A 21,896-nucleotide genomic window follows, 5' to 3' on the forward strand; every position below is an offset into this window, starting at 1 on the left:
ACGCTGACCTACATCCACCCATCCACATTAAGGGGACAGTGGTGGAGCGTGTGGACACCTTTAAGTTCCTGGGAGTCCACATCTCCAAGGACCTGACTTGGACGACCAGCTGCTCCAAACTCATTAAGAAGGCGCATCAGCGCCTCTTCTTCATGAGGACCCTGAGGAAGAACCACCTGTCCTCAGAGATCCTCACGAACTTCTACCGCTGCACCATTGAGAGCATCCTCACCAACTGTATTACAGCTTGGTACGGGAACTGCTCTGTCTCCGACCAGCAGGCGCTGCAGAGGGTGGTGAAAACTGCCCAGTATATCGCTGGGGCACTGCTCCCTGCCATCAAGGACATCTACAGGAAGCGGTGTTTGAAAAGGGCCGGGAAAATCACAAAGGACTCCACTCACCCAGCACACACACTCTTTTCCCTCCTGCCCTCTGGGAGGCGTTACAGAAGCCTACGGGCCAGAACCACCAGGCACCGGAACAGCTTCTTTCCCACAGCTGTCACGCTTTTGAACGCCTCCTAACATAAAACATAAACTATAAGGACTGTACTCCCCTATCCTCTCATACAACAATAACACATGGACTATCCTCACACACACACACACACACATCACGGACTGTTTTCTTCACACACACATACTGTACAACCTGTAAATTTTATCTGCCATTATTTATCTAGTATTATATTATATACTTATATAATCCATTCCCTAACATTCTTGTATAATCTGTATAATCTGTGCATATACTGTAGCTCCCATATTTATATTTATACACAATATCTATATCTCTTTGCTATAACCCCTTATAGTCCATACATACATAGTCTTGTACATCTGTAAATAAATATTTAAATCTCGTAGAGCACTTCTGGATAGATGCAAACTACATCTCGTTGTTTGTACTTGTGACAGTGCAATGACAATAAAGTTGAATTCTATTCTATTCTAACATCATGATCTGCTATAATATAAGACACTCTGAATGATCCCTGGACCTGCAAACACTCTACTCAGTGCACTGTTGCCCTTCCATCAAAAGAATTGAAATACTATTGCGAATCTTATATTTAATCATTTTTCTGTACAAACCCGTGGCTCCAGCCTTATATGACCTGCTTATCAAAACAGTTCTTTTACTGGTCTGAGTCTCAAAACAATTACCAAGTTCAGTAATCAAGACTACTCAGTCTGAAAGAGAAAAGATGTAAGTGATTCACTGGGATGAGTGTTTTTAGACTTAACACAGTAAAATCTTTTTTAAAGTTTTACTTTACAATTGGTTACTAGTCAGCTTGTTCAGCTTAGCGTTTTTCACAAGGTGTTCAGTTTTTGAACATTTATTGTGGAAAATTTGCAGCAATACTGCTTATATTTCATATGAAATAAAGAATAAAGAATTTATTTACGAGAATAAAGTCGTAATGAGAATAAAGTCGTAATTTTATGATGACTGCACTAAAATGAAGAATAATGAGGGTCTTGGAAAGTTATAATTGCTATAAGTAAATACTTAATCTTTTAACACATCAGAATCAAATTATCACCTGAAGGACTTTGAAATGACTGTTTAATAAAGAACTTTTTATTTCAAAAAAAGAACTAGACTTGCAGAGCTGGTCACATCACAAATTATTTTAATGAAGCTTTTTTTTCTTCTTAAAATGACTTTTTGCTCATAATTTAACGACTTTCTTCTGGCAATATTGCTATCTTTATTCTGTCGATAATAAAACTATTCTGCTAATATGACTTAGTTCTCATAATATTATACCTTTATTCTTGTTTTTGAAAAAAAATCTCTTAGCCTGGCCATAAAATGCCATCATACTTGCTTTACTGACTGACCGCTGCCGTCTTTTTCTTTTCACTATCAAACTTTTCCATCTCTCTGTATGACGGTAGATATATTTCTAAACATCCGCGCTTCTATCCTCAGCTTTGCTCTGCTCACAACAGTGCTGTGTAGGCCATTTCTACTGGCTTGAATAGGTAGTTTGTTGATTAGTTTGAACACAGTGTTGACTTGCTATGTCAACACCTAGCAAGCTATTGTATGAAATATAAGTACCAATTTGTTTACTTGGTGTCAATATCGGCATCGATATTGGTGACTTAAACTGAAGTACTTGTACTCTGTCCAGAAAAATATGGCATCAAAACACCCCTACTTATTACCACTGTCCCAAATTCAGAATCAACTAACGTACCTTGACCAATGGAGCCATTAGACCTGCTGGCAGGTCAAAATAGGGTACGTTTGGAACTAGACTTGGGTCATCTTGAACGGGATGCTGTCGATGGCGCATGTGAGGGGAGTGGCCATTGAAGCCATGTTGAGGTGGGCCAAAGTCTGGGTGTTGGCCCGTACCCCATGGAGGATGATCGGCTCCTATAGCTGGTGGAGGCATTCGTTGGTTGGGGTGGTGGTGAAGTGGAGGACCTGGCATATCTGTCGAACAGAGTTTATTTTGAAATTACTCAACATAATTACAAAGATATAGAATAGGAGAGGTAGAATTACTATCACTGACCTCCAGGATATTCTCCTCCCTGAGGATAGTCAAAGCGATGTGAGGTGTAAGGCGGTCTGTCATAGTGATGTCTGGGAGTAAAGTCTTCCTGCACAAAGCGAGGTGGGAATCTTCCAAAATTGTGAGGGGGTGGTGGGAGCTGGTTAAATGGGGGGGGCTGCTGGTGTGGAGCAAAAGGTCCTCTGAAATGGGGAGGTCTCTAAGAATTACAACATAAAAAACAGTTATTTAAAAAAAACAAAAAAACAGCAGCGATATAATACCAAGGCCGACAGAATTCTGCTAATAAAGTCTTTACCAACAAATTGTGCCATTGTGAAAATAAAACCTGTGAAATGAACCTCAAAAGTGCCAAAAAGCAAAGCTTAAAAGGTCAAAGGGTGTCAGTGAAAAGTAAGACTTTTTTCTGTAACTCTGCTAGAATGCCTTGATAGAGTCTGCCTAAAAGGTTTCTCCATTCAGGCAGACTCCAGGAGCCTCATGTATAAAAGAGTGTGCGGTTTTCACACTAAAACTTGGCGTGTGGACAAATTTAGAAAAGTACGGCGCACAAAAAAATTCAGATGAATAAAGCTGTACGTACGCATATACCTGCTCACCGTTCCTTTATAAATCTAATTTGCGGTAAATAGAGTGCAGCTGCAGGTCCACCCTGTCACCACCCATAAATACATAGTATTAATATCCGAAAGGCTGCCACCATTTGAAGCAATAACCATTGCATCGGTCCTTGTTTACAGCAGTATAAGTACTTATTATAATAATTATATATTTTATTAAAAAGGTATTTTCAGGGAACATAAGGTCACCTCATTAAAAATAAAAATAATAAATTTATTTTTATTATTATAAAGAAAAAAATTCCCAGTAGAAAAAAAGAAAACAAAGAGACCCAAGTGTAAATGCTTGATTGAACAGCAGAGAGTTCAGCCAGGACAGAAAAACAGATAGCATGCCAGAGAGTTCATTGCGGTGCCTGGGGAATGTGGAAGTTTATTAAATGGAGGACTCATGTGCATAAGTTGCACATTTACAGAATGGAGATGCTTTCTGTCCATAAAGGTGCATTCATAAAGCTGGCGGCTCGACTGAAGGGATGACTGTCTTGACCTTTCAACAGCTCCAGCTGGACCGGTAACACACGGTTCCTTCTTCTGCGCAGATCCCCAGGGTGGTCAGTCTGAGTAGTCTAAATACTAATAATTTATAATCAACATTTCCCAGCAGATTAGTATAGTCTAAATAAATAAATGAAGTCAGGTTTCAGTGTAGTTAGGTGACTTTTGAGGCTTTGTAGTTTGTTATTGTCCACAAAAAATGTTTGTGTGGCTGCCGCACATTTTCACGTCAAGTAAAAGGTTTGCGTACAGTTACGCAAACTTTCACCACATTAATTTTTATACATGCTGTCTTGTGCATAAAATATGGTGGCGCACATTTTTTGTGCATACGCACGCTTTATACATGAGGCCCCGGAACTCACTGACTAAATAGCATACATTCAACAATCTTTACACTGTGACTTAAAGGAAATGGAACCAAAAGAAAGCCAATACATACCTGCATTCGTGGTGGAAATGGGGGCTCTCTTTGGCCCCATGGAGGTTGATCAGTCTGGTTCCCCCAGGGGGGCTGCTGATCAAATGAATTCCAAGACGGGGGACCTAGCTCAGAACCTCCTGGCCCACTCCAGGGGCCTCCATCTCTCGGAGGACCTCCACTCCAGTTTCCTGGGTCTCTCTGCTCGTTCCACATTCCCTCATGACTGTTCCACGGAGGACAGGGAGGTGGGGGCTGGTTCATGTCAAAGGGAGGCTGGGGAAACAGGCAGTTTTCTGATGTGTCGCATTACTTCTATGCTGATGCTTATTTACAATATGATTATTTTAATCTGCATAACAGGCTTTTGTTGAAGCTTTGTATTGTCAGTTTTTAGACCATATAGATGGCCTAAAAAAGCCTGTGAATGACTGTGAAGACTCCTCTCTTGCATTTATATGGTCTCACAGCAACAAATTAAAGTTGACTCAACTTTCATCATGTTGACTTTGACTTTAAAAAACATGCAGTCATGCAACCCCCAATATGCATTAGGGATGTGCGATATGGCATAATCAGTGATGTTACATAGTTACTACTTTGAAAAAGTAACTTTAATTGGATTACCGATTACTCCTTGAAAAAGTAACTTAGTTAGATTACTTGATTTGGAAAGTAACTAAATTACATTACAAGTAACTTTTTAAGTTACTTTCAGCAGTTGCTAAGAACAACTCTTTGCCACCTGTGAAAATTACATTGATCTTTGTCAATACTTAATTGCAAGTTATTTTATAATGGTAACATCAACAATGTGTCTCCCCTTATAAGGTTGAACTGAAAGGGAAATTGTTTAATGGTTACAACAGTACAAAAATAACTTTAGTAATTTGTGCGTATTATTGTGTGTTCCACTGTTGTCTGGAAAACTATAAATAGAGCCCTCCACTCTCCAACCCCACACCCTCCGCCCAGCCTCCAGGTTCTGTTACGGCCCTGCGTTTGTTGTCAGAGCGCAGCGCACAGAGCTCCTCCTGCGGCTCCACAACTCAGATGGCTGCTGCACAGATTTGTGACACTTATCTTATTATTAATAATTACAATGGCGTTTAGTTGCGCAACTTAACGGACACGTTCATTCATAGCTGTTTTCACGTTTATTGCACTGTTCAGATTAGTCTCGATGTTTGCAGTTTGTTGTAGCGCAACGCGAAACTCGATGTCATATTACCTTGACATTAACAAAGACACAGCGGCAAGGCTCATTCGGAAAATGATGGACAGGGAGAGTGTGACTAACACTAACTGGATGTCAGACAAATTCTGGCGTTTATGTCTGCTTATTTCCTAGCCCAAAAACCGCGGTCCACGACTCATTAAATTTGCAAGCCCAAAGCCACCTATAATAATCAGACTTGGCTACCAAAACTCAAATTAGTTCCTGTTTTTCCAGCAACAAAATGCGCACCTCCCTCCATTGTTTACATTTCTGTCACTGCTGCTGATGTCGCACAGAAACGTAAGTCACGCCCCAAGACGTAGAGGAAATAAAAGAAAATTACAAAATTTAATAATAACGCACAAACTGATTAAAATAAGTAACTGTAGTCTGACTACTGGATCTGAAATAGCAATGCGTTAGATTACTCATTACTAAAAAAAGTGGTCCGACGTTGCTGACATCACTGGGCATAATATTCATATCACAACAGGGTTTATGTAGGAATTCTAGACTTGATTTCACTACCTTTTACTATCTATTTTTACTACCACTACAATATTTTCACTACCCACACAAAAGCGAGCAGCTGTCTCTTTTGGGGGAGCGGTGAGTTCTAGGGGTGCACTGATTTATCGGCCAGTTGATTTATCAGCACGGATTCTTTAATTTTGGAAGATCGCTGATCGACCGATACTTACATGTGAAGCCAATCTTATACCCCTATCTCATCTACCGCAGAAAAGGTCTGAAAATCTGCCAGTGTTCTCTTCTGTTCTGCCGAGAGAGGTTTGACTGATTGACTCCTCTAACAGGTCATGTCTGCATGGTTGCAGTTAACAACAGTCACCCCACTGTTGCCAAAAGAAATTTTTAGGAACATTTCAGACAAAAAAAAAAATGGAACAGAGCAAAATCGGAATTGGGTTTTTAAAGATCGATAATTGGCGATCGGACAGAAAACTGCGATCGGTGCACCCCCAGTGAATTCACAGCACTGACCCATGTGACATGATGGCCCAGGTAAGGCAAAACTTTATCCCACTTACTGGGGGATAAAGCTGTAACTGCGACTGTATCTTGACCAAGATCTCACATGTAAATAATATTTCAAAAGCATTTCCAGAATACTTGGGATATATTTTTTCAAGAATATAAACAAAATGCTATGATGTATAAATTTCACAAGCCGATATTTTACTTTCAATAAAGCTGATGAATCGTGTACAGGTAAAATTTTACTACTTTTCCTAAAACTGCATTAGAATTTTAATTTTGGCTCATGTTCACTCTGCCATATGTTTGTGTTGCAGTTGGTGATGTTATTTAACTTACGTTAGTAGCAGCCGTGTTCAGGCGCCAGAGAAGCTCAGCTCTGAAGTTAATGGTGTCAGTAAGGTCCACTGGCTGTCTGCTCTACCAGTTGCATTGCTGGCAATACTGCTTTCTGCTGAGGTGTGATGGCAATACTTATGCTCAAAGCTGAGCTTGAAGTTTCATTGCTTTGTGTCGCACCAAAAAATGAAAAGGGGATCTGCTCCCCTGCGCAGGAATCCGCTGCTAATGAATGGTAGATGCTCCGCTCTGTTTGGCTTGATTACAGTCACGACGTTCCAGATCAGATTTATATTTTTTCCTGCATACTTTATAAAGCGCTTCTCTGTCACCTGGTCATCGAGCCAAAGTCGTAAAAACTTACATTTTCTCATGGCGAGGCGCAAAATGACTCACGAGTATCAACACGTTAGGCACTTCTAACACTACGCATGCACACAACAGATCGGACAGCGGAACCAATCGAGTCTATCAACTCTCTCTCTGGGAGAAGTTATCATTTTTAGTACAGATTTTATAGTTAATCGGACTTAAAACAAAAAGTCAGCAACAATGTAAAATTCTAAATATATTGAAGGACTCCTGAAAATATTTTCGAAAAATTTACTACCAAGTCAAATTCTATTTGTTACCTTTTACTGGTCTTAATTTGGGCTAATTTAATTTACTGCCTTTTTCTACCTTTCGGTAACGATATCACGTTATGTTTGCATGAAACTTACAATAGAATCCACTAAAATATATACATATATTCCACTAAAATATATACATTTTAGTGGAATGTATATATTTGCATGTGTTAAAGATTGTTTAACACTTGATTTTTTGGATGTTATTTGAATGTAATGTTTCAACTGTTTTGTTTTAGGTTGCTTCGTATCACTGCCGGGTCTCCCTTGAAAAAAATCTCATTTTAAGTGAGACCTGGCAATGATTAGCAGCAGCTCATTAATCTCAATGATGACTACTCGGTTAAATCAAAGTTAACCAGGTAAACCAGGTGCTGGTAATAAAATTAGAATATCATGAAAAAGTTTATTTAAATCAGTAATTCCATTGAAAAATGAAACTTGTTTATTATGCTTGTTCATTACACAAAGAGCAATATATTTCAAATGTTTATTTTGTTTAATGTTGATGATTTTTACTGACAACTAATGAAAACGTCAAATTCGATATCTCAGAAAATTAGAATATTTTGAGAAGGTTCAATATTGAAGGCACTTGGTGCCACACTCTGATCAGCTAATTAATTCAAAACACCTGCAAAGGCCTTTAAATGGGCCCTAGTCTAGTTTAAGTGTAAACTAGTCTAGACTAAAACTAGAAATCTAGTTTTGTAGGCTAAACAATTATGGCTACATTTAAAATGTATCGGAGATTCACAAAGAGTGGACTGCAGCTGGAGTCAGTGCTTCAAGAACCTCCACACACAGATATATGCAAGACATGGGTTTCAGCTGTCGCATTCCTTTTGTTAAACCACTCTTGAAAATGAGACGGCATCAGAAAGTGTCTCACCTGGGCTGAAGAGGAAAAGGACTGGACTGCTGCTGAGTGATCTAAAGTTTTGTTCTCTGATGAAGGTAAATTTTATATTTCTTTTAAAAATCAGGTTCCCGAGACTGGAGGAAGAGAGAAGAGACCTCACAGCAACAAGTGCCTCTTCTCTCTCTGCTTGAGGTCAAGTGTAAAGTTTCCACAGTCAGTGATGGTTTGGTACCATGTCATCTTCTGGTGTTGGTCCACCGTGTTTTCTGAGGTCCAAGGTAAACACAGTCATCTACCAAGGAGCTTTAGAACAGTGGTCCCCAACCTTCTTAGTACCGCGGACTGGTCGAGACTTCGCATATTTGCTGCGGACCAGGGGGAAGTGGTTGCGCGCAACACTTCGGAAATTTGCGGGACCGGGGGGAGGGGAGGCGCGCGTCGAGACGACCGACACCGATGATGTTGCTGCTGTTTCTAACTCATTCTGCTGCTTGTGGGGTCAATGTTAATCGACAGAATCCGGTTAAAGAATTTTCAAAATAAAAAATCCTCCAGACTCAACACATAAAACGGAAGTATTTAATTATTTCTTGTGCGGCCCGGTACCAATTGGTCCACGGGGGTTGGTGACCACTGCTTTAGAGCACTTCATGCTTCCTGCTTCTGACCAAATTTATAAAGAGTGCCAAAGGTACCAGTACCCGGTTTAAGGATCATGCCATCGCTGTTCTTAATTGGCCAGCAAACTCTCCTGACTTAACCCCATAGAAAATATATGAGCTTTTGTGAAGAGGAAGATGCGATACACCAGACTCAACAATTCAGAAGAGCTGAAGGTCACTATCAGAGCAACCTAGACTCTCATAACACCTGAGCAGTGCCACAGACTGATTAGCTCCATGTCACGCCGCATTGCTGCAGTAATCCAGACAAAAGGAGCCCGAATAAGTATTAAGTGCTGTACTGTACATGCTCATACTTTTCATGTTCATATTTTTCAATTGGCCTACATTTCTAAAAATCCTTTTTTGTATTGGTCTTAAGTAATATTCTCATTTTCTGAGATACCGAATTTGAGCTTTCATTAGTTGTCAGTAATAATCATCAATATTACACAAAATAAACATTTGAAAAATATCAGTCAGTGTGTAATCAACAAATATACAAGTTTCACTTCTTTCAATGGAATTACCGACTTAAATCAACTTTTTCATAATATTCTAATTTTATGGCCAGCACCTGGTTAACTTTGATTTAACCAGGTAGTCATCATTGAGACTAATGTGCTATCTCTTTATAGAAACAAATTAACTTTGATGTAATGAATGTGTGCATTGAACCAGCTTTATCTTCCCAGTGTTGTGACTGGAACTTATAGTTAGCTGGTATTCAAGCACATGTATCGTTTAAAGGTGGCAAAACAAAATGCTTGTATTTCTTCTCTTCTAGGGGGGAAATACAAGCACTTTGCAGATTATATTTTTCTGGTCCTGGTCAGACTGTTTAACCTTCCCAGGGTTGAAAGAGATGGGATCATTTAGACCCCATTAGTGTTTTACTCTGTGCACTGTCCAGCGGGGTTGCACTGTGTCCTTTTACAAATTTTTTTTGTGTGACTTTGTAAAGATCACCATCCTTCCCCACAGCGCTTCCTCACTGTCTGACCGCAACATTTGCCGAGCTCCTGAGCATCGCGCAAAGACCCCAGGAACTGGGAAAGTTAAGAAAAGGGGTCCAATGGACCCAGCGAGCTTTACCCGGTGCGCATCCTGGCAGGGTAGCACTGACCTCGCTTGTGCTTTTACCCTTTAGTTCCCTGCTGTCTGACCATGACATCTACCATGCTCCTCTTGAGCATCATGCCAAGACCACTGGAGGTTAAACCCAAACCAGGTCCAGATAATTGATGGTTTTGCATCTACCTTTTTAACAAGCGCTTCCTCATCATGCTGCAAAAGCATGATGAGGAATGTGCGTAAGGAATGTGCATATATTGCACATTCCTTACGCGCACATATATGGAGATGATCTAAAAACATCTGAAACCATGAAGAAGGTTGTTACTTTTCACAAATACAGAGACACATGGACGTTTACCGGCTGGTTGGGGTTCCAGGGTCCGACATGCTGAGGCTCAAACCACGCAGGCTTGTTGGGTGGCATATCAGATGGCCCACTGGAGTTTTTGGGGTCCTGTGATCTGGGTGGAGCTCCATCAAAGTCTCCTGGAGGAGGGCCAATCACAGGAGGCTTCACATCTCCTGCACCTAAAAAGATTAAATTAGAGCTATAGGAGACAGCCTTGTTGTGGCCACCTGGATACTTTCATTTGGGTTAACACTGGGAGTGTGTCAGTTCTTTTTTTTATTCTTTATTCAAAATTCTAATAATATGCTTTTGTGTCACTCAAATGTTTCAGATTATGACATATTTTTCTGTATTGGACAAAGATAACCTGATTAAGTACAAAAAGCAGTTTTGTTTTACCCAGATTTTTCCAATAAGGGAGAAATGGTCCACCCCACCTGGCAATTTGGGGAATAGTAATTGCCTCACTTATTAAATGTAATTAACAGTGATTAAAGAGTAACTCACCCCAAAATCAACTTCTTTTCTGATAAACTGTCTAAATAGGTTATTTAGGGTTCTATTTTTATGTTTCTGTGTGAATTTTGACATTTTTGTGTAAATGTATTAATTTAGCATTATTTTGTCAAAAATGATTTTGTTCTGGCCTCCTCTGGTCAAACAGTGCTTAGGCAGTTGGATTCTCCTACTGGTTTAAAACAGATCAGCTTTACTCACTCTGCCCCACGTTCAGGTGTAAAACCGTTGCACTCAGACATATTCCCCGCCTGATAGTTAGTCAGAAGTTGGAATAGCAAGCATTGCCATGGCGAGGACTGATTGGTAGCGTTACTCAGCTTTACAAATGTGCGATTTATTTGCAATATGGACACAGAGTGGAATTGGTCTGCTCTGACTTCTGGCGACAGTATACTGCAGGACTGTTGACTGTAAGGCTGATTGCAGTGCTTAGGAAGCAGGAAATGCAGCTCAGGACACAGCAGCTGAGCTGAAAAGTGTCATCACCTTAGGAGTCTCCAACAAGACAGAAAAAGTAGCTGGCTTTGTCTCATTAGTTTTTTGATAAAGTCACTAAATGTAACAACAAAGTTGAAGTAAGCAACAGAGCTTGTTTCATCCTGACCACAGCCCCTTTGATCCTTTTCGCTCATCCTCACACTCGACCCCTCAGTGTTACTTAACTCGCCTTTGCTGGAATTTATCAAAATTTGTTTGGGGTGGGGTTATGCTTTGAATAACCGTTTTAAAAAGCTGGGCTCAGTTTTGCAAACCTTATTATTATTGATGTCCATGTGAAGTAAGTAATTTAAATAAAACCAAAAAGTATGTTGAAGGCCCACGTGACCATAGCAACAGAAATAGTAAGTAGGGGAACAGAAATTCGCATTAGATCTGAAAAGATTTATCTAGAAATATCTATAAAATAACCAAGAATTTGAAAGTAAATATTGGACTGACTAAATTCCTTTTTTTAACATTAAAACTGAACAAACGCTCAGACCGTTTGTTGGACTGATTCTCTTACTGGCTTGGGTTGTTATAGGTGGGGCTTTTTCAGCTTCAGCAGGTGGAGCTGCTGGTCCTGCAGGGCAAGCCTGTTGCTGCTGCTTCAAACTAGTAACAAACTTCTCATGTTGGGTCTTTAAAGCCTGAATCTGCTGCTGAAAGGCCAGCTGGATGGGCTGCACCACACCAGCATACTCTGTTATCAGGGAAGCCTGAAAAATCAAGAGCAAAATCATAAAGAGTTCCAGACTGATTACACCTAACTGCCAAGGCTTTACTTCTCACAATCATTCACAAGTATGCACAGCAAACATATTTTGATATTATTTGAACAAAATTATCAAAATATAAACTAACACAGCTCAACCAATGTGAAAGAACACAGAGTGCATTGTTAGTCAGGCCAGTAAAATGAAAGACTGAGGATTCTCTCTTTAAAATGAGTCATTGATGAAATGCTCCATAGATACTGTAAGACTGAATGACTTTTACACTGACCTGGTACTGTCCAATGCCAAGTGCTGGGTTCTGCAGCTGCTGTATGGTCTCTTCATCAAAATACCCGTTCTTCTCCCAAAGCTGCAGCAACTGCAGAGATACAAGGAACGATGGGTTGTAATCAAAAAGACGATGAAAAGCAGCATCTCCATAAAAAAAAGAATAGAATAAATTAATTAATTAACTTTGAGCCTTTTTGCAAAGAAGGGCCAAGCCCTGGGTTTAGCCCTCCATTTGAGCTGGCAGATGAGTTTGAAGTCAGCTGCTACAGAGATGAGACATTTTCCAGAACTCTTGTCAGAGTTTGCACTAGACTTTCTTGATGTCCATCATTTTGACAGACAGCATAAAAAAAATCCCACCATACTCTATTTTCACTCTATTTTCACCTGATGGCACGATGTAGATTCTCTTTTCAGCTGTTCAGCTCTACATCGTGCCATCATACACCAGATTGATATATTAAACTTTTTCTTTGCAGAGACAAAAACCAACAACTGTGGCCCCAGTAAATACATATAAACAATGAAATGGTTGCCCTTAAATTATGAGCACCAGCTTGTGCTTAATCAAATGTTTTAAGGTTTTAATGTTGGGGTTGAATCTGAACTCTGTGCTCCACTGGAGACTGGAAATACAAGCACCACTCTAGCCAAAGTTTTGAAACCAGGGAAAATTTCTCCATTTTTTGATCAGAAGTTGGTAAGACTCTGTGATGGAAGTTTTCTGGTCAGGAGGAAAAGCTCAGAGATGAAACTGATTTTTTTTTTTAATGCAGTACAGAAAGAGCAGGAGAGGACAATGAGGAATGAAAAATTGTTCCACCAGACCAATGCAAACATAACTAGGACCAGAATATAACAGAACTGGGATAGGGTGGTCCTGCAGTGCAAAAATACCTGTTTTCAAGACATTTACATTTTTTGTAATCTACTGCATAAAGTAATGCACAAAACTGAACATGTGAGTTTCATTTCTGATACCGTGAAATGTGACTAGAGATTAGTAAGTGTAGAAGGATTTACCCGGGTAATCTTCTGTTGCTTCTCTTCCTCTACTGCTAGAAAACTAGTGCAGTAGATGGGAACAACAACCTTCTGCAACGCCGCCAACAAATCCTTCTGCTGCTTCCGCTGGCTGGGATAAAATAAAAATAAAAATAAAAAAAACCACTAATGTGCTGCAATATACAAAAAACATTTTGCTAATTCAACAATAGTGCTTCTTTATTTTTTACTATTTATATACCAGTGATGAAGAACATCATTGGTTAAATAGATGAGGTGTAGGCGGAGCTCAAAATGTGCGCTGTCAACAGTGATGCGATTACGAAGATGTGATGCCATCAGTTCACAATGCTGTGGCCCCTTGGCATTGTTGAACATCCAGTTTTTACCAGCCTGAGAGGAAGACCACTTTAATCGTCAGATAGAAAACTTTGTTTTAGATATCTGAATAGCTTTTGACCACATCTTGTTTACAGAGATAGCATCTTTAGTGCAGGTGTCGATGATGGGCTGCAGCAGGTTGTCAAACTCTGTGATGTCCAACTGAGTTTCTACCAGAAGCTTCTGGATCTGCTGCTCCATTGCCAGGGTGATGGCAGCTGTCACTTGCTCCTACATGAAAAACAAAACAATATTTTGTATAATTCAACTGAAACGTATTGAGGCGTAACAATATCTGACTCAAGATTGAGTTTACAATAACAAGTTGGAATTTTAATATTACATTTAAGAAAACTTCATAGATCAAATGTATGCTGCAAAGAGACCTTTATTCTGGATTTGTATTGATTTTGCAACAAACTCAATAAACTTTTTCAGATTTCTTTTTATCTCTTCAGATCAGTGGTCACACTAGACTGTTATACTGTCATTTTGAGTCAAGACATCAAAAAATCTGTTGTATCCTATTTTTCAATTATTTTAAAATAATATTGACATAGGCTATTGAGTTGCATTTAATATTTATCCAGTTTAATATTCAAGTTGAACAAAGAATCTGGATCCCATCACACATCAAGCAATTTTTTTGGATCACACCAGTTTTATCTGTTTTGACTGTTTATAAATGCCCTAAGAACGGTATTTATAAATGCTAATACAACTACTATTTTGTACAATTTACTGTACAATGACAATAAATGAGATCTGTCTAATCTATCTAACACATATATGTTTTTCTAGACCGTTGCTGTGGCCACCGACAACATCTCCTTTAACCGCAGAGCAGAAAGTAATATATTGACCAGAATGCCCTGCACTGTTAGCTTTTTTCTTTTGGAACGGTCTTTGATCCACTTGGATTCACACTACTTTCCAACCGCGCTAGAGCTCACTTTAGCCAGACCAAGACCTAGGTTTTCAGGCGGTTCACTTTTTAGTCCGTTTGGAATTCAAATTTGCATTCACACTACAGAAACGAATCGGACTTTCTTGACAAACAAATTAGAGTCTGATTAAAGCGGACTAAACAGGGCTGGTGTGAATGCACCCCAAGTATCCTAGGATCTTGTTCATGAATGAGATAAGAAGGGAGTGGGAGATTAACAGGAGGATTGGCGCTGTACCGGTCTGTTGTGGTGAAGAGAGAGCTGAGTCAAAAAGCGAAGCTCTCGATTTACCAGTCGATTTACATTCCTACCCTCATCTATGGTCATGAGTTTTGGAACCAGGGAAAGACTGAGGTCACGGATAAAAGCAGTCAAAATGAGTTTCCTCTGCAGAGTGTCTGGGCTCTCCCTGAAAGACAGAGTGAGGGTCATCCGGAAGGGACTCAGAGTCGAGCCGCTGCTCCTTCACGTCGAGAGGAGCCAGTTGAGGTGTTCTGGTTAGGATGCCTCCGGACGCCTACATGATAAGGTGTTCTGGGCAAGTCCCACCAGGAGAATGCCCAGAGAAAAACCCAGGACACGCTGGAGGGACTATGTTTCTTGGCTGGCCTAGGATCACCTTGGGATTCCCCCGGAGGAGCTGGAACAAGTGGCTGGGGAGAGGGAGATCTGGGCCTCCCTACTTAGGTTGCTATCCCCGCGACCCAACCCCGGATAAGTGGAAGAAGGTGGATGTTCTGTATGTACTATTGGCTTGATAAATGCATCCAAGCTCGGATTTTAGCACGGGCTTACCGGGGCTGCAGCCCAGGGTCCCGGCACTTTGGGGGCCCCGACAGATGCTTTGTATTTTTGTGAATGAATAAGGTCAGAATGCCTTAATTTTATCACTGGCTAAGAGGATTTTGGAGGTGTTGTTGAAAAACTGTCTGATTTGTTCTGGCAAACGTCCATCATGAATGCTTGATTATTTGTCCAAGTTTGACGTGTCTTACGCTTTGGGCAGAGCATCAAGGAATAATTTCTCACAATGGCGAACAACAAAAAGCATGACAGCGGAGCGCAGGAACGAAAGAAAAAGAAGAGCGCGACAAAGAGGTGATAAGAAAATATCCGATCTAAGAGTTTTTTAAAATCTCATATTGGACATGGAACAGAACCATCGTCCCTCTCCGCTTCTCAAAATGTTAACCTTGCTAACAGCGGCTCTACGGTCCGCCAGCTGTATCTGATCTGGTGCCTGCAGAGTCAGAGCAGTTAAAGCGCAGTTTTCTTCACTTGTCACAATGATGACCACGGAAAACTGGACAGTACTGATCCTGCGCTTTGGATAAAAACTGATGAGTTCATGTGGGCTGAACTCATCAGTGGGCTGGGCTGGACAAGAAGTAGGGAGCTGTCAAAATATGGATGTTAACTTTAAAGCATCGGGACAAGTTTACAAACATCAGAAACAATTCTTCTCCAGATCGCGCCTTGAAAGCCAGCTCCAAGTGGTGAGTACATCCAAACAGGCTGATTTATCCTCCATCCAACGCAGCTGTGTTTTGTATTTTCAACGATGCTAAAAGTCAGTGATACTTTAAAACGGATTTCATGACTGGAAAAACGCAGCAGAATGATTGAAGGAGCAAGAAAACAGCAAAAGTCACAGAAAAGTAAAGCGACTGCTCTGCTCGCTCGATCAATGCGAAATTAAAAAAGCGGAACTAGCTTTAGCCTCCTGCTATCAGAAGCGGGAGGAACTGTCCTACTGCACCAGGCAAAAGTCCAAAGTGTACAAAATAGCTAAAGTGCGTCATGCCCTGCCCTGACACGCAGCTAAAATAAAGTACATCCATCCATCCATCCATTTTCTGTACAGCCTTGTCCCTAGTGGGGTCAGGAGGGGTGCTGGTGCCTATCTCCAGCTAACGTTTCGGGCGAGAGGCGGGGTACACCCTGGACAGGTCGCCAGTCTGTAGCAGGGCACTGAAATCCAGTCTTCATCGAATAAAAGGTTTGACCAGGTTTAGCTGTGTGAGAAGGAAATACTCACCCTGACTATCTGAGCTTGGCAAGGAAATAAACCTAATAATTAGAAAGATTCATTTGACAAAAATTGAAAGAGGGAGGGAGACAGATGAAAAAGTTAGATGTAAGGGATAAATAAATACAGTACATAGAGAATGAATACAGAACATTGTCAAGTTTAGACACATTCAAGACGTTCAAGTACTTCTTTAATAACTACTAAATGTATTTTGTTTGTAGTAATGGTCTCTACATTGATTACAGTAATCAACTGTGCCACACACAGATCGCAATTTAAAAAAAAGAAACAGCTGTGCACCAATTGCAATTTTCTGGCAAATCACAGATCTTTAAAAACCTGACCTGCTGAATTTGTGTATGTGCGTTTGTGCGTGCAAAATATAGCGAAAAAAGTCTCTAAGTTGGCAAACATGGGCTGACTGATATAACACTTCCATGGGGAGATGACCTGGTGACTGTCCATTAGCCCTCTCATGGAGGACAGTGGCTGATTTTTGTGACGTTGTAGGTAGATGAGGTTGGTGGATAGGACTGATTCCACAAGTAAGTCACAGCCAAGCTCCAACCACCTAAAGGGAAGGAAGTGTGTGTGTGTGTGTGTGTGCGCGCGTGTGGGGGTGTATGTGTGTGTGTGGGTGTGTGTGGGTGCGTGTGTGTGTGTGTGTGGGTGCATGTTGATGTGCAACTCTGTAACCATGATTAAGTAGGGCCCACACCTTGGCTCAAACCCAGAGGCCCACACCCTCCTAAATCCAGCCCTGAATGCATCACTTCAGTTTTGAATGTGCTATTCCATTACTCTTTCACACGCAGTCAGCTCCTAGTCAGCAAAATGCATTTAGCTCATTGTACATGTAAGATGATATTCTGAAATGATTTTTTTTAGTGATTGATTTAGTTGCCTACACAATGTACTATATGAGTAAAGTTGAAACTGTCTGTGCGTGGGCTTCAGATTTTTCTGTGATTAAAAAATAACTGTCAATTACAGGAAGCATTCCCTTAATGCAACCCCCTTCTTCAGAATTCATGGCAGTGCTTCAACTACGCTTGGTCTGTTATTGGGATGTAGCTCAATAACAGACCTCTAGACATTTAGCCACTGGTTGTTATAGCAATACTTTCCGCCTCCTTCAGTATTCTTCAGTATCTGAACAAGTTGCAGTTGTTACGTATGCAATGTAACTTGCCCAGTGAGAGTCCAACTGGAGATGGAAACATTCTCCTGAATATGCCAGACCATGAAACAGCATACCCCTCAGTGCATCAGACTGCTGAACTCTTAACTGGACTGCACTCAAAATCTGGTCTCCACTTTATACCTTGCACATGTACAGAGCTAAATAACTTCTATTTTACTGTCAGTCCTGCACTTTATATTTTATATTTAGATTTAAATTCATATTTTATACTGTATTTTATTTTATTCTGGAGTAACATCACAACATTGGAAGCTCAAAACACTGTCCTGAGCTGTATGCAACGAAATTTCGTTCTGTATACACCCTGTGCATGTAAAATGACAATAAAGTCAGTCTAAGTCTAAGTAAATGAGGCAAAATGAGGCCTATAGTGTGCCAAGAAAATACTCCTCATACAATCAAGCTACTACCATTAGAGTCAACCATTGCTACAATAAGGGATGGATCAATATTTTGATGTTTTTCACTCCAAATTCTCACCCTGCCATCTAAATGTTGCAATTCAAATCAGGACCTGTCGGACACGCCAACATTTGTCCAGTTCGTCATTGGTCAGTTTTGTTGAGCTGTGTGAATTGTAGTTTCAGCTTCAAAATGTTGGCTGAATCAAAAGGAAGCAGTCTTTGCAAACCCTAATGATGGCTGTGTAAGAAACCCCATAGATCAACAGTTTCTGAAATGCTCAGAACAATCTGAGGTTAGAAACCAAAAACTGTACCACATTCAAAATTACTTCAATTCCACTTTTTTTACTTCAGCCTAATGCATGGTTTAAACAACAGGTCATCTTGGGCATAAACAAAAGTCTAAAAATGTTTCATATAAAAACTTGAACAGGTATTAAGAAAGTGAGCTTTAAGTGTACTCAGAGTACGTAGTAGCTCCATATTAACATTTCTGCCCCCGCTGATCTTTGGTGACCTTTTGCCTTTGGGAATGGTGATGTAGATAGTCTTGCTTAAATAGGCTTAAATTATTGTTTCCTCTTTATTCTATTACCTGTCTGAGAGTGTGCAGGTGCTGCTCTTGTTGCTGGAGGTTCCACTGGCTCTGTTGAATGAGCTCATCTATCGAGGGTGCAGCTGACAGAGCAATTGGAGGTGGAGGAACGAGCTGCATTGATGGAGGGGGAATGTCAACCACATCTTTGTTTCCAGGGTTGAAAAGATCTACAAAAACAAAACAACATTCACCTATAAGGCTCCAGAAAACAATAAACTCTTTGAAACACTACTGAAATACTACAACTGCAATGATCCACGGTCCGTGTATTTTCAGACAGTTAGTTTTCTCGTTTGAAATGAAAAATGAAAAAACAAAAATAGACTCGTTTTTCGTTTAATAAACCAAAATTGGAAATCGGATAACGGTTCAGCTTGGCTTGTTGTCCGATTTCCCATTTAGTGCACAACACGGAAATGGAAAAAAAGGACGAGAGCAGAAATCCCCTCATTCAGAGTTTTGCCAACTTTTAATCGGTTCAATGGGAGAAGTGTTATTTACATTAACCATTAAAATCTTTGGCTGAAGTGGCACTTGTTAAGGAGGTAAAATAACTTGGCTTCACGCCAGATTCTCATTTAAAATTTAACAAGCATGTCAACAACATGAATAAAGTAGCAAACGCAAACATGGATACTTTGAGTCTGACTAGAAACCATCTACCATTTTGAGTTCAACTCAATAATTTTACTTCATTAACCAGCCAACTGGCACTAATAAGAAGTCTCCTATTCTTGCCCACTCTCCCACAGACAAAAATGATCACTGTTAGACTCTTCTATTTACAGTCAGCTCCTCTGGGATGCATTAATCCTGGCAATAATGAAATGCTAATTTAGGGACGTCAGTGATTTATCTGTCGCTTTCACAATGTCACTGCAAAAGTCAGAACTGAATGGTGCCACTACGTGGTGCTACATTAACTGCTTTGTGTATTTAACTACATACGTTGCTGTTGCTCCATAGCAAGCTTGCATTTATAGTAGCTGAAATATTCTCCCCCAAACAGGAAGGAGAATTTTGGGTTGTCCTTCTGCTTCTCCATGGTCATCTTTTCAAACTCAGGTCCATTCCGAGCCACAAACTGGGCCAGTTTGTCAATCACATTCCTCAGCTCTTGATCTGAAAAAGGAAAGGATGAGGAGAATCAGATGAATTTGCAAACAAAAATGAATAAAAATGTATGTAACTTCAAACATTCTTTAACATTTCCTAGACTTTTAGAAACAGCTGGTTAGACACGAAGCTGAAGTTGGCTACGGATTGCAGCTTCCAGTCAAGAAATGGTTGAAGGACCTTTCTGCCTAATTTTTCACAACCTTGGCAATCTTTAATCTGTTTTAGTTTGAATGTTTTTACTAAATGAATCTACATTCTACTTTAACATCCCAAGGACCAAGGTGTGTCCTAAGGACACACCAAGGTGAGCTTTAAAGAGCATTTTTCATTTTCTTCATTGAGTGAAACTCATTATGTTTAATTATACACAGTAAACCTGAAATATATTATTTCATTCAGGTTACAGTTAGCAAGAAAAGTTGACTAAATCAGTAGAAATGTACCAGTATTTGTTGCTGCGACTTTTTAAATAGCATTCCGAGAATTATTCAAGCAACAATTCAGTGTAAAGCAATGGAGAATATTTAGCATATTCCATCTACAGAGGGCTGCTTTACAAGGCCACTGGGTCCTGTCAACACACAGATGTTAGCTGAGAAGATCTAGAAGAAGTTTTTAGTATTTCATTAATGATATGTGTAATTCCTGCAACAAGGGGAAAACAAAACACTAATCTTGACAGAGACTGTGCTCAGACAGTAAGGAGGTTAGAGAACAAATGACAAAAAAAGAGGAGCATTATAGATTATCATGTAAAGAAAAACAAACACCAATCTGTACTTTCTGAGCTGAACCAGTTCTGATGTGGCCCAGATGCAAAAGTAAAAAAATAAGCACACACACGTATTAATAATTTTTTTAATTTAAATCAACGACTAACTAAACGGTGAAAAATAAAGTGGAATGGCCCTTTGCCTGATCCCGGAAGCCTATTAAGACGTCATCGTTTAAATTTGACTTTTAACTGATGGTCACCTCAGTTAAAACTTAGTTTTAATAAAACTTAGTTTTCTTTCTTCTTGTTTGTTCTACTTTTATTTCAATTTGTATTTGTTTATTTCCACTGTTTACGCTACTGATGAATTTTACATGTGCAGCGCTTTAGTCGACTGTTGTTTTAAATGTCCTGAAATATGAGGCAGCAATAGCTAAATGCCCCCGTTACACATAATAACTCAACATTTACAGCAAAGAATGTGCCACTGGCTCCGCACCTTTATTCACCGAGTTAGCTGGAGCGGCTAACGTCGTGGCTATTAGCTGCGCTGCAGCAGAGCTCTACTCACCTTCAGGGGGGTTCGGGACGTCCATGTTGGTTCTGTGTCACAGTCAAACGCTGTAGCTCAGGGTATAAAGCGGCTATTATAGCTGAAATATTCTATTTTTCATCCAACAATCCTCACAAAAATAATGAGTGAAAATACAATTCCGTTGTTGTCCACCGGAAGGACTTCACAGAAGCAGCGCGAAGAGGGGAGGAGTTGCTAGTCCACATACCCCATCAATCACGTTCGATACTGCCACCTGCTGACAGAAACCCTTTTAAATAAATAATTAAACAAGCAAACAAATGAATACAATAAAGAAGAACCTCTCTAGGAAAATTAATGTAGGTAACCAAGGCAAAAGTGTCTCTCGTCCTGCTGTCACTGGATTAGCTCTCTAGACCTAGCTCATAAATAAACCGTACAACCTCGCCTCATAGACTCTGGACACATTTAGTGTCGCAAAAAAACAAAAAGAGTGCGTTTTACAACAGAAACGTACGGAAGAGGATTAGGGCCACTGAAAAAAAAAAATTATGGCCCAGAAAAAAAAAAAATCTCTGAATTCTCATGTAAAACAAACCAAAAAAAATTTCAGTGTCCCGAAAAAAATATATATATATTTCAGTGTCCCGAAAAAGAAAAAAAAAAACATTTCAGTGTCCCAAAAAAAAAAAAAAAAAACAATTCAGCGTACTACGGAGCCCTGTTCTCTGTAATAAGT

General features: G+C 40.0%; 1 protein-coding gene across 1 annotated transcript; it reads right to left on the reverse strand.

Moving 5' to 3' along the window:
* Positions 1-2,183: 2,183 nt before the first annotated feature.
* On the reverse strand, positions 2,184-21,402 carry cherp (calcium homeostasis endoplasmic reticulum protein). The gene is made up of 12 exons (XM_028028607.1): positions 21,194-21,402; positions 19,737-19,910; positions 18,786-18,955; positions 13,697-13,834; positions 13,464-13,615; positions 13,241-13,352; positions 12,216-12,305; positions 11,737-11,929; positions 10,221-10,390; positions 4,100-4,354; positions 2,540-2,738; positions 2,184-2,457 (listed from the first exon to the last, which is right to left on the reverse strand). Exons 1-12 carry the CDS (start codon positions 21,216-21,218, stop codon positions 2,207-2,209), a joined length of 1,929 nt encoding a protein of 642 aa, XP_027884408.1. The 5' UTR covers positions 21,219-21,402; the 3' UTR covers positions 2,184-2,206.
* Between the last annotated feature and the right edge of the window lie 494 nt (positions 21,403-21,896).

Source organism: Xiphophorus couchianus, chromosome 9 (genome assembly GCF_001444195.1).
Source record: "Xiphophorus couchianus chromosome 9, X_couchianus-1.0, whole genome shotgun sequence".
NCBI classification, from domain to species: domain Eukaryota; kingdom Metazoa; phylum Chordata; class Actinopteri; order Cyprinodontiformes; family Poeciliidae; genus Xiphophorus; species Xiphophorus couchianus.

Excerpts from the sequence above, each read along its gene's own strand:
- cherp (XM_028028607.1), bottom strand. The coding sequence starts at position 21,218 with ATGGACGTCCCGAACCCCCCTGAAG. Across the intron at positions 13,616-13,696 it reads GCACTAAAGATGCTATCTCT|GCTGGTAAAAACTGGATGTT; the intron begins GTAAACAAGATG and ends TCTTCCTCTCAG. Across the intron at positions 2,458-2,539 it reads GGGAGGAGAATATCCTGGAG|ATATGCCAGGTCCTCCACTT; the intron begins GTCAGTGATAGT and ends TCTGTTCGACAG.